General features: G+C 57.0%; 1 protein-coding gene across 1 annotated transcript in view; it reads right to left on the reverse strand.

Moving 5' to 3' along the window:
* Positions 1 to 598: 598 nt before the first annotated feature.
* SEC23B (SEC23 homolog B, COPII coat complex component) overlaps positions 599 to 15,887 on the reverse strand; it is a 31,333-nt gene continuing 16,044 nt past the window's right edge. The window contains exons 15-20 of the mRNA XM_059832974.1: positions 6,459 to 6,536; positions 6,003 to 6,164; positions 5,065 to 5,151; positions 3,330 to 3,485; positions 2,007 to 2,072; positions 599 to 824 (exon numbers count right to left, since the gene is read on the reverse strand). Of these exons, the coding sequence (XP_059688957.1) occupies positions 735 to 824; positions 2,007 to 2,072; positions 3,330 to 3,485; positions 5,065 to 5,151; positions 6,003 to 6,164; positions 6,459 to 6,536 (639 nt within the window). The 3' untranslated portion in view covers positions 599 to 734. The remainder of the gene's footprint in view (positions 825 to 2,006; positions 2,073 to 3,329; positions 3,486 to 5,064; positions 5,152 to 6,002; positions 6,165 to 6,458; positions 6,537 to 15,887) is intronic.

The raw sequence follows: 15,887 nt of genomic DNA on the forward strand, positions 1-15,887 counted from the left end.
GCAGGGCCCGAGCCACCGGCGGCCGCAGCGCCGGTTTTCCCGTTAGGCCGCCCGCCTGTTAATGCTGTGCTGAGGTGAGAGCAGGGAGGGGCTGACGTTCAGGCCCTGCGTGGCCGTGAGCCAGAGGCAACGCTGAGGCAACCCTCCATCCTTCTCAAAACAGGGCTTGTACGTCTCGCTCCCTCCCCGCGTCCGGCAAAGCGTTCTCCACCACCTAACACTTGTTCTGCACTGCCTTACCTTTAGGAGCTCCTCGAAACTATTTTCAATAGTATGTTCGTACCCTACTGTTAACGTTTTCAAAAACCAAAAAGGAGGTAGGCCAAGTCCATTGCACATACAGCTGAATTGGGGATAGCACTAAACAGTAATGCTCTCACCCAGTTTTATTTCTCATTAATACAGTCCCTGGTTGCTAAAAGACACCTTTTAAAAACACACAACGTTAAAAATTAAGCTAAAGACTGTTAAAATCTATATTGGCTAAAACATCCTTTAGCTCTAACTACTATGTGTGAAAAAGAGAGAGTAAACAGACTATAGACAAAAAGGAATACAAATAAATTAACATCTAGAAGAGCCAAGTAAAAAACTCTCCCTGAATATTTATTTCATTTAATACTTAAAAACCTTAGTCTAAAAGAGAGAGAAGGAAACGTAAATAAATTGCTCCATTTCTGTCATCAACATGATCTATGTAACTCCTCTCTTCTTGCTTCTCGGTTAGATCCAAGTCATGATGCACTTGAAACTGCCAGCTTTTTTAGATGGTCCATGAATACCTGGAGACTGACATCATCTGTCAAGATTGGAGCTCCCGATTCCTGCAGAAAAGTAAAGAAATAATGAGCCTAAAATAGCATTGTTTGCACTGAGGACTAACTGAAAGCAAATCGAATGTCAGCACTCTGAACTGCCTGCCTGCTAAATCAGCCACCTTTTTTCCTGCAAAGGAGAGATCTAGTGGAAAGACGCTACTCTTTGGCAACAGCACTGACACTATCCTCTAGTGCAACCTGAGCTACTGGAAAAAATAAAACCTCTTCTTTCTAAAGCATTAGGCATTTTGCTGCCCAAAGCTCTACACAAACAAGGTAAAGAAAGTTTTTACATAAAACTCTAGTAGTCTCAGATAAATTAGATCTGCATGTATCCATATGCTAGTTAGTTTTTCCACAACACTAAACACACCGTGACCTACGAGTTTTAAACCGTATCTGTAGGGAAGGGTGAAGATAAATTTCTACATCAGGTCATCTGAAACCTGTAAGAGCATATTCTACACCAAATTAGCTGCCTCCTTCAGTAGGAGCCACCACAGAGAATTCTCCTGGTCTGCCTGTGCCCCACGGGTAGCTGGGATACAGGGAGGGAGATCAAAGGGGCGAAGCACTCCTCGTGGAGACCACTCCATCTCCTGCCACCGAGCTGCTGAGGTCCTGAGCTGTTGTGGCAGCACCTCTGCTTGGACGGCCACTCATTGGATGCATTGAGAAAAAGCCCCAAAGCCAACTGGATTTTGCTGAAAATGCAGAGGGATTCAGTACAAGAACAGGAACATGAGTTTAATCATCCAGGCTTGAAAACTGAATTCTGATCGTCTTGTCATCGAGTGCTCCCCACCAGTACTGTTTATCTTATCAACAACCATGGACTTGAATAAGCAGGTTGAATAAAAATCTAACCTGCCCAAGCTTTAGAGACAAATCTAATAAATCAGTTGTGTCTTTTAAAATGCTACCATTATTGCAGTCTCAGCTGGTAATTCCATTATCAGATCCTTTGGTACACAGAAATAACCTTGTTCCCTTGCACCGCAAAGCACTGTAAGATTTTCAAATCCAGTCACCTGTGTCTGCAAAAAGCTCTTAGGTAAGAAATAGAGGACAAACGTAACCTGCTCACGGTTTGTGGCCCTGTGAAAACAGGATGGCTACTGCGTAGACCAATATGTAACTGTACATTTCCCAGTATTCCCAAACACGAGCAGCTCTTCCATTGCTTACCTGCCCCCAGGCATAGAGGTTATTGTGGGTCTGAGAAGGGTTCACTTTAGACAAGAGGAACCGGGCCTATTAAGACAAAACATTAGAGAAGTAGTTTTGTAAAATGACAGAGCTGTCAGCTCCCTCAAGACTTCTTACTGCCTTAGATACATGACTAGCGATGTTCCTCTGCTTTTGTCAGCAAGGTACTAATTTAACTTAAACAGGTTTCAAGTCTGGGAACAGCCCTGCTCCACAGCCAATTTTTTGCTGGACTTAAAAGCAAGCATCTGCTTGCTTTGAACGGTCGTGTGTTCTGCAAGGATAAATAAGGGATACTATGATTCCGCTGTGACTCCCACAGGGCAGAGACAACAGTATTGCTTCAATGCCTTGTAATTTTACAAATTGCGTTGCAAGAGGCAATGTTCAGGAACCTTGTAACAGAATGAAGCTGAGGAAGAAACCTCAGGGGAGAGAAAGGGGGGAATCAGGTTAAAAACTCTGGGCATCTTCCTATCCTCTCAAAATGCGAGCAGGAATTTGTGCTGGTTGCGCTCCCTTCCCTGCTATTACTCTGGAGTTAAGTTTCCCACAGGGAGGTGGCAGTACTCAACGGGCACCTCCATGTGGAAAGGGAAAACATGATCTCCCAACTATTTCCACGAGGCATGGAGCGCTCTGCTACAGCAAGGGGCACTCGCCTGGCAGGTCAGCCCTGCTTCCATGCGACACCGGCATGTCGCCAGCGCTGCTGCATGCCCTCGTCTGCTCTTTGGAAAAGAGGTCAGTGGAGAACCAGCGTTAACACTGTCACATCAGGAATGAATACCAAATTTGGGGGTTGGAGCATCAATTCCTGCCTCTTTGCTGCTACAAACAAGCCAGACACAGACAAGCACTGCAAAACTGCAATTCCAGGAAGAGCAAAAATAGGAACTATTTTATATCCTCATTCGGCATCTGAGAATAAAGGAACAGATGGTCAATCATTCAGCATAACTTACTGTCCTAGCAAGCTAACTACACTCCCTGTCTTGGGTAAGTTTAGATATGTAGCCAAATCATTTCTTACCCACCTCTTTGGGGAATAAAAAGATAATTAAGATGGCTTTTTCAGGTCTTTTTCCATCCTCAGATTTCAAAAGCATATCCAGCGAGTGATTGACTTATCAGAAGACAATGTTGTAGTAAAAGTTCATGAGAAAATATGCAAGCACCATGCTTCGAAGAGCGAAATTACTACCGTATTTAACTTACAGAACCATCCTTTTAGTAAAGCAGAAAAAGACAGGTATTTGCTCTATTCAACAACAGAAAGAGCTCCTCCATAAACCTCCTTACCTGACTGCCCCCATGTTCCGTGTGGATGTAACGCGGCATGGGGAATCTAGTCTGCAAGATTTCCTGGGCATCATCCAGTGGGGCTTGCAGTAGGTGCTTGAAGTTTTCATATTCAGGCATGTCTTGGTAACCAGCTTTCTGCCACTGTGCAATAGTCTGTTGACAGGACAGGGAGGAAATAAAAAAAATAGTCGAGATGTCTGCAAGCTTCCCCTTTTTAACCCGCACGTCTCAAGGCAGCAGAATGTTACGCGTACTTCTGCCCACAGAGCACAGGGCAAACGCACACTTTCACTCTCTGGCAATAATGTTATTTAGTTTCTGTCTGTTCCTGAATTTAAGAACAGGCACTCAACACAAAAGCTTGGTAGCAGTTTGTGCAGTGCAAGGGCAATTCCTTGAAAGTGATCTTCAAGCCTTTATGTTTCAACCTGCGCCAACATAGAAGCACAAAGCTTTTATAAATCACTGACATTTTGAATCTGACCTGGTCTTAAATGAAGCAGCCATTGCCTTACAGTATTTTCAAGGTACCTAACAATAGGTACCTAATGATTGCTGGGAACATGCGCAGATCACACACTTAGCTCTTCCTTTGTCTAGATTTTACTGGAACAGTAGGTAGACACTGTTTAAGTTAACTCTGGAAGATTTATCATCATTGCTGACTCAAGCGTTCAACTCCTGTTCACATCAATCCAGTATCCCCACTCACTTTTCAAAGGGAACAAGTCCTATACGGAGTGAAGTCAGGAGCTAATAACAGAGCTGCTGCAAACTATCATGCCAAACTCCGAGCATTCTAATAGCAGTCATTAAATGAAGAAGCTTAATTCAAAAACAAAAGTTGAAATGACTCCCAGAAAGTTTTCACTAATAGGAATGTTTGACCGTAAACCAAGATGGGTTTATTTGAACTACTCCAATCTGATGCCATGTTTAGGTAGAAGAAACTGGATGAGGGCCACTCCCCAAGCAGGACTATAAAGGATATGAGGGGGAAAAAGGCGTCAATGAAGAGGGAGATTTCCGGAGAAAAAAGTGGAAAGCCAGCTTCCTCTTCATCCCTTACCCCATAACTACTTCAGGACACGAGACATTTCCATTTTGCAGCTACAGCAGCATGCCAGTCTCCACAAAAACCTGACAGGACAGAAATACAGACCTACAGGTCTGCATAATGAAGAGGCACTGGAAAGCCAAGGCTTTGGATACTGGTATAAATCTGGACGTTCAGAAGCGGCCAGGACCTAACACGGCCAGAGTGACCTCAGTCACAATGGAAGGAATACAGGCACAACTGTCAAAAATGTCCAATATTTAAAAGCAAAAACTGGAAAAATTTGTAACTGATTCCTTTAAGAGCAGCAGTATTTAAGCGTCAAAGCCCAGCAACCAAGTACATCACGCATCTGAAAATCAAACTGCAGCTCTCTGCCCTGCTTAGTTTCAAGTTTCTCTGTCCTTTTCCAGGCACGGTACGGGACCATCTTTGTTACCAAGCTAACACGACAGCTATTCCTCAGTGCAGAACACATCCTTAGCGACTCCAGGAGGATTTTTTTGTTAACTCGGACAGTGAGGAAATTGTATTAAAACTGGCAGCATGTACACAAGGTCATTATGCTCATGTGGGCTTTGCCAGCAGCTCTTTTTATACTAACAGTGACACTGTCTGCATGTATGGCGGGAGGGAGGGAGTGCAAACAGAGAAAGAGAACGTATTTCACTGTACCTCACCAAGGTAGATAACTATCTGGAAGAAAGTATCCATCAGTAGGATTCTGTCAGGAAGAATGCTGCTGCTGTCCAAAAGCACCGGCTGGGGAAAATAAAGAAGAAAGTCAGGCGCCACTAAGCCCTCAGAACTGTATTCACCTTCATGGTTGGCCAAACAGCTTCTCAGACCTGCTCGTATGGACACGACTCCACCAACAGCTGCTCGGTCCGTGTGAACGCCTGGCAGAGCGCAGTCAGCCTCCCGCAGCATCACTGAAGGGAGCAGCAGGTTATCGGCTACTGTATGAAGCGCGGCATGCGAGAGAGCAATTTCTATGGCTATCCAAGTTTAATTTGAAATGATCTTGAACAAAAGCGTCTCAAGAATAATAAGGAATAACATGTGAACTCTGGCAAATGCTGCCAAGAAGTGTTTTCACGGTGTTAGTCCAGCAGCTCCCGCGTTTCTTTCCTGCCAGACACACTCCTTTCAAGGAAGCTGTTAGTATAAGGGAATCCGTGTCTGTCCGTTGAATACTTGCATGTAGTTAAACACTGCTGCATAAACAACTGAAAACAAGCAGCTGGTGGGAGATTATGACCTGGAAGGGCCAAGGCTTGCTGTGGAGATAGCAGCCTCTGGCAGAGAGGCAAAAGTGATACTGACAGCCGCAATAGTCACCAGATGCTGGGGGGCGGGGGCTGTGGCTTGGCGGGGAGGGGGTTGGGGAGGTTGTTTTTTGGGGGGTTTTTTGGTGTTTTTGGTTTTTTTTAATCAAAGCTGTAAGCTTACTGAAAACACAACTCATATTTTACATTGCCCCATCTCATCCTTTAATAATTACCTTGATTAAAAGAAAATACATAGGGGCCTTTTTGCTGAAATAGTGTTACTCTGACTGAATACTCATTACTTGGGATTGATCCACCTTTTCCTGTTGAACAGGGACTCACCTCAGGAGGTCCATGGAAAGAATAAGCATAAAGGATGGGCTGGATCATAATGAGAGACTGGGTCAGATCTTGCCTAGCAAAGTGGTGACGGTAATAAGAAGATTCATCTGGACTGTTATTGAAGACCTGCAGGAATGGGGAGCGTCGCAGATGGAACATGAACTGCACCAGAAAGATGAGAAGAGAAATGTCAGCAATTTGCCAAAACTTCTGTACCCAAGTCCAATCTTTCTGAACAGCAAGCAAATTCTTTGAAAAAAGTCTACCCCTTATTAACTCCTCGGAGGTCTTCCCTTATCAGCCATTTGCAGCACTGAACTACAGGACCAGCCCACCAAATTAAAAAAGCATCTGTTCCTCCCCTCTTGAACCTGACCAGTGGTACAAGATGTTTTATCATCACTGTCACTCACCCTTGCACAATCCTCCCACAGCTGCGGGAAGTGAAGTTCTTACCTGGGGATACAAAGAAAATGATTCCGACAATCTGAAGGAGTTGGGATCATCTTTGTTGTACTGTCCAAATTTCTGACACTGTTGGAAGCAAAATGCATACTTTGGTTATCGCTCTTTTTTCTTTTTTTTTTTCTTTTTTTCCCTTTTTTTCTAATTAACACTTTTTTTTTGGAAGGGTGTTCTTTTGGTTGGTTTTGAACAGAGCAACCAAGGCGTGAACATGACAGTAACAAGTAATATAAAATTCACAAGCTACTTTTCTTTAAGTCAGTGGTTTCTATATCTTTCTGGAATTAGAATGATGATTCAATCTATTTATCTATTTTTATATATATATATTAAATCTAGATTTGAATTTATCTAAGAATGAAAGAAATAATGCTTCTAGTACTACCCAATTTTTCCCATGAAATCGGGGATACTATGTTAGACCTAAGCTGCTTTGTATGCTATGAAACACTTCCGCAGCAACTCTAATTCCTACTAGAGCAGCAGACCGGCGTTTCACTAACTGCTTCACTGAAAATAAGAAGCATCAATGGTTTTAACCATTTAACTATAAACAACTCCACAGCCACGTCAGCATGCAGCATGCCCATGTGTGTGTTTTGGTGCTCAAATCACACAGAATCACAGAATCACTAAGGTTGGAAAAGACCTGTAAGATCATCAAGTCCAACCATCTTTGATACTGGCCCTGTTTTTTCAGTGTCTGATGTGCCACATGTTAGCATCAACTCCACACGGGTGTTTGGACAAAGCCAGAGCCGATTTCAGCAATTCAGGCTTTTGACATACAAAGAAAGAGACAGTATGAAGTTGCGGAAGTGATTACTGCCCCGAACTTGGCACCAGTGAGCCCACATCTGAATGCTGTGTCCAGTTTTGGGCTCCCCAGTGCAAGATAGACATGGATATGCTGGAGTGAGTTCAGCAGTGGCCACCAAGCCTGTCAGGGGCTGGAGCACCTCATGTAGAAAGAGAGGCTGAAGAAGCTGGGTTTGTTCAGCCTGGTGAAGAGTGGGAACAGGGAGTCATATCGCTGCCTACAGCTACCTGACAGGTAGCTGAAGAAATGGAAGTTCTGATGGGGGCAAGGGGACAAAGGGGAAAAGAAAAAGGCGGGGGGGGGGGAAGAAAAAGGCGGGGGGGGGGAAGAAAAAGGCGGGGGGGGGGGAAGAAAAAGGGGAGAGAAAGGGGGGGGAGAGAAAAGGGGGGGGGAGAGAAAGGGGGGGGAGAGAAAGGGGGGGGAGAGAAAGGGGGGGGAGAGAAAGGGGGGGGAGAGAAAGGGGGGGGGAGAGAAAGGGGGGGGGAGAGAAAGGGGGGGGGAGAGAAAGGGGGGGGGAGAGAAAGGGGGGGGGAGAGAAAGGGGGGGGGAGAGAAAGGGGGGGGGAGAGAAAGGGGGGGGGAGAGAAAGGGGGGGGGAGAGAAAGGGGGGGGGAGAGAAAGGGGGGGGGAGAGAAAGGGGGGGGAGAGAAAGGGGGGGGGAGAGAAAGGGGGGGGAGAGAAAGGGGGGGGAGAGAAAGGGGGGGGAGAGAAAGGGGGGGGAGAGAAAGGGGGGGGGAGAGAAAGGGGGGGGGAGAGAAAGGGGGGGGAGAGAAAGGGGGGGGAGAGAAAGGGGGGGGGAGAGAAAGGGGGGGGGAGAGAAAGGGGGGGGAGAGAAAGGGGGGGGGAGAGAAGGGGGGGGAGAGAAAGGGGGGGGGAGAAAGGGGGGGGGAGAGAAAGGTGGGGGGGAGAAAGGTGGGGGAGAGGAAGGTGGGGGGGAGAAAGGTGGGGGGGGAGAAAGGTGGGGGGGGAGAAAGGTGGGGGGGAGAAAGGTGGGGGGGAGAAAGGTGGGGGGGGAGAAAGGTGGGGGGGAGAAAGGTGGGGGGGAGAAGGTGGGGGGGAGAAAGGTGGGGGGGAGAAAGGTGGGGGGGAGAAAGGTGGGGGGGAGAAAGGTGGGGGAGAGAAAGGTGGGGGAGAGAAAGGTGGGGGAGAGAAAGGTGGGGGAGAGAAAGGTGGGGGAGAGAAAGGTGGGGGAGAGAAAGGTGGGGGAGAGAAAGGTAGGGGAGAGAAAGGTAGGGGAGAGAAAGGTGGGGGAGAGAAAGGTGGGGGAGAGAAAGGTGGGGGAGAGAAAGGTGGGGGGAGAAAGGGGGGGGAGAGAAGGGGGGGGAGAAAGGGGGGGGGAGAGAAAGGGGGGGGGGAGAAAGGGGGGGGGGAGAAAGGGGTGGGGGAGAAAGGGGTGGGGGAGAAAGGTGGGGGAGAGAAAGGTGGGGGGGAGAAAGGTGGGGGGAGAAAGGTGGGGGGAGAAAGGTGGGGGGAGAAAGGTGGGGGAGAAGGTGGGGGGAGAAAGGTGGGGGGAGAAAGGTGGGGGGAGAAAGGTGGGGGGAGAAAGGGGGGGGGGGAGAAAGGGGGGGGGGAGAAAGGGGGGGGGGAGAAAGGGGGGGGGGAGAAAGGGGGGGGAGAAAGGGGGGGGAGAAAGGGGGGGGGGAGAAAGGGGGGGGAGAAGGGGGGGAGAAAGGGGGGGGGAGAAGGGGGGGGGAGAGAAGGGGGGGGAGAGAAAGGTGGGGGGGAGAAAGGTGGGGGGGAGAAAGGTGGGGGGGAGAAAGGTGGGGGGGAGAAAGGTGGGGGGGAGAAAGGTGGGGGGGAGAAAGGTGGGGGGGAGAAAGGTGGGGGGGAGAAAGGTGGGGGGGAGAAAGGTGGGGGGGAGAAAGGTGGGGGGGAGAAAGGTGGGGGGAGAAAGGTGGGGGGGAGAAAGGTGGGGGGGAGAAAGGTGGGGGGGAGAAAGGTGGGGGGGAGAAAGGTGGGGGGGAGAAAGGTGGGGGGGAGAAAGGTGGGGGGAGAAGGGGGGGGGAGAAAGGTGGGGGGAGAAAGGTGGGGGGAGAAGGTGGGGGGAGAAAGGGGGGGGGAGAAAGGGGGGGGGAGAAAGGGGGGGGGAGAAAGGGGGGGGAGAAAGGGGGGGGGAGAAAGGGGGGGGAGAAGGGGGGGGAGAAGGGGGGGGGAGAAGGGGGGGGAGAAAGGTGGGGGGGAGAAAGGTGGGGGGGAGAAAGGTGGGGGGGAGAAAGGTGGGGGGGAGAAAGGTGGGGGGGAGAAAGGTGGGGGGGAGAAAGGTGGGGGGGAGAAAGGTGGGGGGGAGAAAGGTGGGGGGAGAGAAAGGTGGGGGAGAGAAAGGTGGGGGAGAGAAAGGTGGGGGAGAGAAAGGTGGGGGAGAGAAAGGTGGGGGAGAGAAAGGTGGGGGTGAGAAAGGTGGGGGAGAGAAAGGTGGGGGGAGAGAAAGGTGGGGGGAGAAAGGTGGGGGAGAGAAAGGTGGGGGGGAGAAAGGTGGGGGGGAGAAAGGTGGGGGGGAGAAAGGTGGGGGGGAGAAAGGTGGGGGGAGAAGGTGGGGGAGAAAGGGGGGGGGGAGAAGGTGGGGAGAGAAGGTGGGGGGGAGAGAAGGTGGGGGGGAGAAAGGTGGGGGGGAGAAAGGTGGGGGGGAGAAGGTGGGGGGGAGAAAGGTGGGGGGGAGAAAGGTGGGGGGGAGAAAGGTGGGGGGGAGAAAGGTGGGGGGGAGAAAGGTGGGGGGGGAGAAGGTGGGGGGAGAAAGGTGGGGGGGAGAAAGGTGGGGGGGGAGAAAGGTGGGGGGGAGAAAGGTGGGGGGGAGAAAGGTGGGGGGGAGAAAGGTGGGGGGAGAGAAAGGTGGGGGAGAGAAAGGTGGGGGAGAGAAAGGTGGGGGAGAGAAAGGTGGGGGAGAGAAAGGTGGGGGAGAGAAGGTGGGGGAGAAAGGTGGGGGAGAGAAAGGTGGGGGAGAGAATGGTGGGGGAGAGAAAGGTGGGGGAGAGAAGGTGGGGGAGAGAAGGTGGGGGGGAGAAAGGTGGGGGAGAAGGTGGGGGGAGAAAGGTGGGGGGGAGAAGGTGGGGGGAGAAGGTGGGGGGGAGAAAGGTGGGGGGGAGAAAGGTGGGGGGGAGAAAGGTGGGGGGGAGAAAGGTGGGGGGGAGAAAGGTGGGGGGGAGAAAGGTGGGGGGTGAAAGGTGGGGGGGAGAAAGGTGGGGGGGAGAAAGGTGGGGGGGAAAGGTGGGGGGGAGAAAGGTGGGGGGAGAAAGGTGGGGGGGAGAAAGGTGGGGGGGAGAAAGGTGGGGGGAGAAGGTGGGGGGGAAGGTGGGGGAGAAAGGTGGGGGGGAGAAGGTGGGGGGAGAAAGGTGGGGGGAGAAAGGTGGGGGAGAAGGTGGGGGGAGAAAGGTGGGGGGAGAAAGGTGGGGGGAGAAAGGGGGGGGAGAAGGTGGGGGGAGAAGGGGGGGGGAGAAGGTGGGGGGAGAGAAGGGGGGGGGGAGGAAGGGGGGGGGGAGAAAGGTGGGGGGGAGAAGGTGGGGGGGAGAAGGTGGGGGGAGAAAGGTGGGGGGGAGAAAGGTGGGGGGGAGAAAGGTGGGGGGGAGAAAGGTGGGGGGAGAAAGGTGGGGGGGAGAAAGGTTGGGGGGGAGAAAGGTGGGGGAGAAGGTGGGGAGAAGGTGGGGGGAGAAAGGTGGGGGGGAGAAAGGTGGGGGAGAGAAAGGTGGGGGAGAGAAGGTGGGGGAGAGAGAAGGTGGGGGGGAGAAAGGTGGGGGGGAGAAGGGGGGGAGAAAGGTGGGGGGGAGAAGGTGGGGGGGAGAAAGGTGGGGGAGAGGGGGGGGAGAAAGGTGGGGGGAGAGGTGGGGGAGAAGGTGGGGGGAGAGAAAGGTGGGGGGAGAAAGGTGGGGGGGAGAAAGGTGGGGGGGAGAAAGGTGGGGGGAGAAAGGTGGGGGGGAGAAAGGTGGGGGGAGAGAAAGGTGGGGGGGAGAAAGGTGGGGGGGAGAAAGGTGGGGGGAAGGTGGGGGAGAAAGGTGGGGGGAGAAGGTGGGGGAGAAAGGGGGGGGAGAAGGGGGGGGGAGAAAGGGGGGGGGAGAAGGGGGGGGAGAAGGGGGGGGAGAAGGGGGGGGGAGAAGGGGGGGGGAGAAGGGGGGGGAGAAGGGGGGGGGAGAAGGGGGGGGAGAGGGGGGGGAGAAGGGGGGGGGGTGTTGGGGGGGGGAGTGGGGGGTAGGGGGGGGAGAAGGTGGGGGGGAGAAAGGTGGGGGGGAGAAAGGTGGGGGGGAGAAGGTGGGGGGAGAAAGGTGGGGGGGAGAAAGGTGGGGGGGAGAAGGGTGGGGGGAGAAAGGTGGGGGGAGGGGGAGAAAGGTGGGGGGGAGAAAGGTGGGGGGGAGAAAGGTGGGGGGAGAAGGGGGAGAAGGTGGGGGGGAGAAAGGTGGGGGGGAGAAAGGTGGGGGGGAGAAAGGTGGGGGGAGAAGGTGGGGGGAGAAAGGTGGGGGAGAAGGTGGGGGGAGAAGGTGGGGGGAGAAGGTGGGGGGAGAAGGTGGGGGGAGAGAGTGGGGGGTGGGGGGGAGAAGGTGGGGGGGAGAAGGTGGGGGGGAGAGAAGGTGGGGGGGAGAGAAGGTGGGGGGGAGAAGGTGGGGGGAGAGAAGGTGGGGGGGAGAAGGTGGGGGGAGAAGGTTGGGGGGGAGAAAGGTGGGGGGGAGAAAGGTGGGGGGGAGAAAGGTGGGGGGGGAGAAAGGTGGGGGGGAGAAGGTGGGGGGGAGAAAGGTGGGGGGGAGTTGGGGGGGGAGAAGGTGGGGGGTTGTGGGGAGAAGGTGGGGGGAGAAAGGTGGGGGGAGAAAGGGGGGGGAGGTGTTGGGGGGGTGGGGGGAAAGGTTGGGGGGGAGAAAGGGGGGGGAGGGGGGGAGAAGGGGGGGGGAGAAGGGTGGGGGGGAGAAGGGGGGGGGAGAATGGTGGGGGGGGAGAAAGGTGGGGGGAGAAAGGTGGGGGGAGAAAGGTGGGGGGAGAAAGGTGGGGGGGAGAAAGGTGGGGGGGAGAAGGTGGGGGGGAAGGTGGGGGGAGAAGGTGGGGGGAGAAGGGTGGGGGGAGAAAGGTGGGGGGAGAAAGGTGGGGGGAGAAAGGTGGGGGGAGAAGGTGGGGGAGAAAGGTGGGGGAGAAGGTGGGGGGAGAAGGTGGGGGAGAAGGTGGGGGAGAAGGTGGGGGGAGGTGGGGGAGAAAGGTGGGGGAGAAGGTGGGGGGGGGGAGAAAGGTGGGGGAGAAGGTGGGGGAGAAGGTGGGGGGGAGAAAGGTGGGGGAGAAGGTGGGGGGAGTGGAAGGTGGGGGGGAGAAGGTGGGGGGGAGAAAGGTGGGGGGGAGAAGGTGGGGGGGAGAAAGGTGGGGGGGAAGAAGGTGGGGGGGAGAAGGTGGGGGGAGAAGGTGGGGGGGGAGAAAGGTGGGGGGGAGAAAGGTGGGGGGGAGAAAGGGGGGGGAGAAGGTGGGGGGAGAAAGGTGGGGGGGAGAAAGGTGGGGGGAGAAAGGGTGGGGGGGAGAAGGGTGGGGGAGAAAGGTGGGGAGAAGGTGGGGAGAAGGGTGGGGAGAAGGTGGGGGAGAAGGTGGGGGGAGAAGGTGGGGGGAGAAGGTGGGGAGAAGGGGGGAGAAGGTGGGGGGGAGAAGGTGGGGGGGAGAAAGGTGGGGGGGAGAAAGGTGGGGGGGAAAGGTGGGGGGAGAAGGTGGGGGGAGAAGGTGGGGGGGAGAAGGTGGGGGGAGAAAGGTGGGGGGAAGGTGGGGGGGGGAGAAGGTGGGGGGGGGGAGAAGGTGGGGGGGAGAAGGTGGGGGGAGAAGGTGGGGAGAAGGTGGGGGAGAAGGTGGGGGGAGAAGGTGGGGGGGGTGAGAAGGTGGGGGGGAGAAGGTGGGGGGGAGAAAGGTGGGGGGGAGAAGGTGGGGGGAGAAAGGTGGGGGGGAGAAGGTGGGGGGGAGAAAGGTGGGGGGAGAAGGTGGGGGGGAGAAAGGTGGGGGGGAGAAAGGTGGGGGGGAGAAAGGTGGGGGGAGGTGGGGGAGAAGGTGGGGGGAGAAGGTGGGGGGAGAAGGTGGGGGGGAGAAGGTGGGGGGAGAAGGTGGGGGAGAAGGTGGGGGGAGAAGGTGGGGGGAGAAGGTGGGGGGGAGAAGGTGGGGGGGAGAAAGGTGGGGGGGAGAAGGTGGGGGGAGAAGGTGGGGGAGAGGTGGGGGGAGAAGGTGGGGGGAGAAGGTGGGGGGGAGAAAGGTGGGGGGGGAGAAAGGTGGGGGGAGAAAGTGGGGGGGAGAAGGTGGGGGGAGAAGGTGGGGGGAGAAGGTGGGGGGAGAAGGTGGGGGGAAGTGGGGGAGAAGGTGGGGGGAGAAGGGGGGGGGAGAAGGGGGGGGAGAAGGGGGGGGGGAGAAGGTGGGGGGGAGAAGTGGGGGGAGAAGGGGGGGGGGAGAAGGTGGGGGGAGAAGGGGGGGGGAGAAGGGGGGGGAGAAGGGGGGGGAGAGAAGGGGGGGGAGAGAAGGGGGGGGAGAGAAGGGGGGGGGAGAAGGGGGGGGGAGAAGGGGGGGAGAAGGGGGGGGAGAGAAGGGGGGGGAGAGAAGGGGGGGGAGAGAAGGGGGGGGAGAAGGGGGGGGAGAGAAGGGGGGGGAGAGAAGGGGGGGGAGAGAAGGGGGGGGGAGAGAAGGGGCGGGGAGAGGGGGGAGAAGGGGCGGGGAGAGAAAGGGGCGGGGAGAGAAAGGGGCGGGGAGAGAAAGGGGCGGGGAGAGAAAGGGGCGGGGGAGAGAAGGGGCGGGGAGAGAAAGGGGCGGGGAGAGAAGGGGCGGGGAGAGAAAGGGGCGGGGAGAGAAAGGGGCGGGGAGAGAAAGGGGCGGGGAGAGAAAGGGGCGGGGAGAGAAGGGGCGGGGAGAGAAGGGGCGGGGAGAGAAAGGGGCGGGGAGAGAAAGGGGCGGGGAGAGAAAGGGGCGGGGAGAGAAAGGGGCGGGGAGAGAAGGGGCGGGGAGAGAAAGGGGCGGGGAGAGAAAGGGGCGGGGAGAGAAAGGGGCGGGGAGAGAAAGGGGCGGGGAGAGAAAGGGGCGGGGAGAGAAAGGGGCGGGGAGAGAAAGGGGCGGGGAGAGAAAGGGGCGGGGAGAGAAAGGGGCGGGGAGAGAAAGGGGCGGGGAGAGAAAGGGGCGGGGAGAGAAAGGGGCGGGGAGAGAAAGGGGCGGGGAGAGAAAGGGCGGGGAGAGAAAGGGGCGGGGAGAGAAAGGGGCGGGGAGAGAAAGGGGCGGGGAGAGAAAGGGGCGGGGAGAGAAAGGGGCGGGGAGAGAAAGGGGCGGGGAGAGAAAGGGGCGGGGAGAGAAAGGGGCGGGGAGAGAAAGGGGCGGGGAGAGAAAGGGGCGGGGAGAGAAAGGGGCGGGGAGAGAAAGGGGCGGGGAGAGAAAGGGGCGGGGAGAGAAAGGGGCGGGGAGAGAAAGGGGCGGGAGAGAAAGGGGCGGGGAGAGAAAGGGGCGGGGAGAGAAAGGGGCGGGGGGGAGAAAGGGGCGGGGGGGGAGAAAGGGGCGGGGGGGGAGAAAGGGGCGGGGGGGAGAAAGGGGCGGGGGGGGAGAAAGGGGCGGGGGGGAGAAAGGGGCGGGGGGGAGAAAGGGGCGGGGGGGGAGAAAGGGGCGGGGGGGGAGAAAGGGGCGGGGGGGAGAAAGGGGCGGGGGGGGAGAAAGGGGCGGGGGGGGAGAAAGGGGCGGGGGGGGAGAAAGGGGCGGGGGGGGAGAAAGGGGCGGGGGGGAGAAAGGGGCGGGGGGGGAGAAAGGGGCGGGGGGGAGAAAGGGGCGGGGGGGAGAAAGGGGCGGGGGGGGAGAAAGGGGCGGGGGGGGAGAAAGGGGCGGGGGGGGAGAAAGGGGCGGGGGGGGAGAAAGGGGCGGGGGGGGAGAAAGGGGCGGGGGGGGAGAAAGGGGCGGGGGGGAGAAAGGGGCGGGGGGGGAGAAAGGGGCGGGGGGGGAGAAAGGGGCGGGGGGGGAGAAAGGGGCGGGGGGGGAGAAAGGGGCGGGGGGGAGAAAGGGGCGGGGGGGGAGAAAGGGGCGGGGGGGAGAAAGGGGCGGGGGGGGAGAAAGGGGCGGGGGAGAGAAAGGGGCGGGGGAGAGAAAGGGGCGGGGAGAGAAAGGGGCGGGGAGAGAAAGGGGCGGGGAGAGAAAGGGGCGGGGGAGAGAAAGGGGCGGGGAGAGAAAGGGGCGGGGAGAGAAAGGGGCGGGGAGAGAAAGGGGCGGGGAGAGAAAGGGGCGGGGAGAGAAAGGGGCGGGGGAGAGAAAGGGGCGGGGAGAGAAAGGGGCAGGGGAGAGAAAGGGGCGGGGAGAGAAAGGGGCGGGGAGAGAAAGGGGCGGGGAGAGAAAGGGGCGGGGAGAGAAAGGGGCGGGGGGGGAGAAAGGGGCGGGGGGGGAGAAAGGGGCGGGGGGGAGAAAGGGGCGGGGGGGGAGAAAGGGGCGGGGGGGAGAAAGGGCGGGGGGAGAAAGGGGCGGGGGGAGAAAGGGGCGGGGGGAGAAAGGGGCGGGGGGAGAAAGGGGCGGGGGGAGAAAGGGGGCGGGGGGAGAAAGGGGCGGGGGGAGAAAGGGGCGGGGGGAGAAAGGGGCGGGGGGAGAAAGGTGGGGTGTGGAAAGGGGGTGTGGGAAAGGGGGTGTGGGAAAGGGGGTGTGGGAAAGGGGGTGTGA

Source organism: Gavia stellata, chromosome 37, assembly GCF_030936135.1.
Source record: "Gavia stellata isolate bGavSte3 chromosome 37, bGavSte3.hap2, whole genome shotgun sequence".
NCBI classification, from domain to species: Eukaryota; Metazoa; Chordata; class Aves; order Gaviiformes; family Gaviidae; genus Gavia; species Gavia stellata.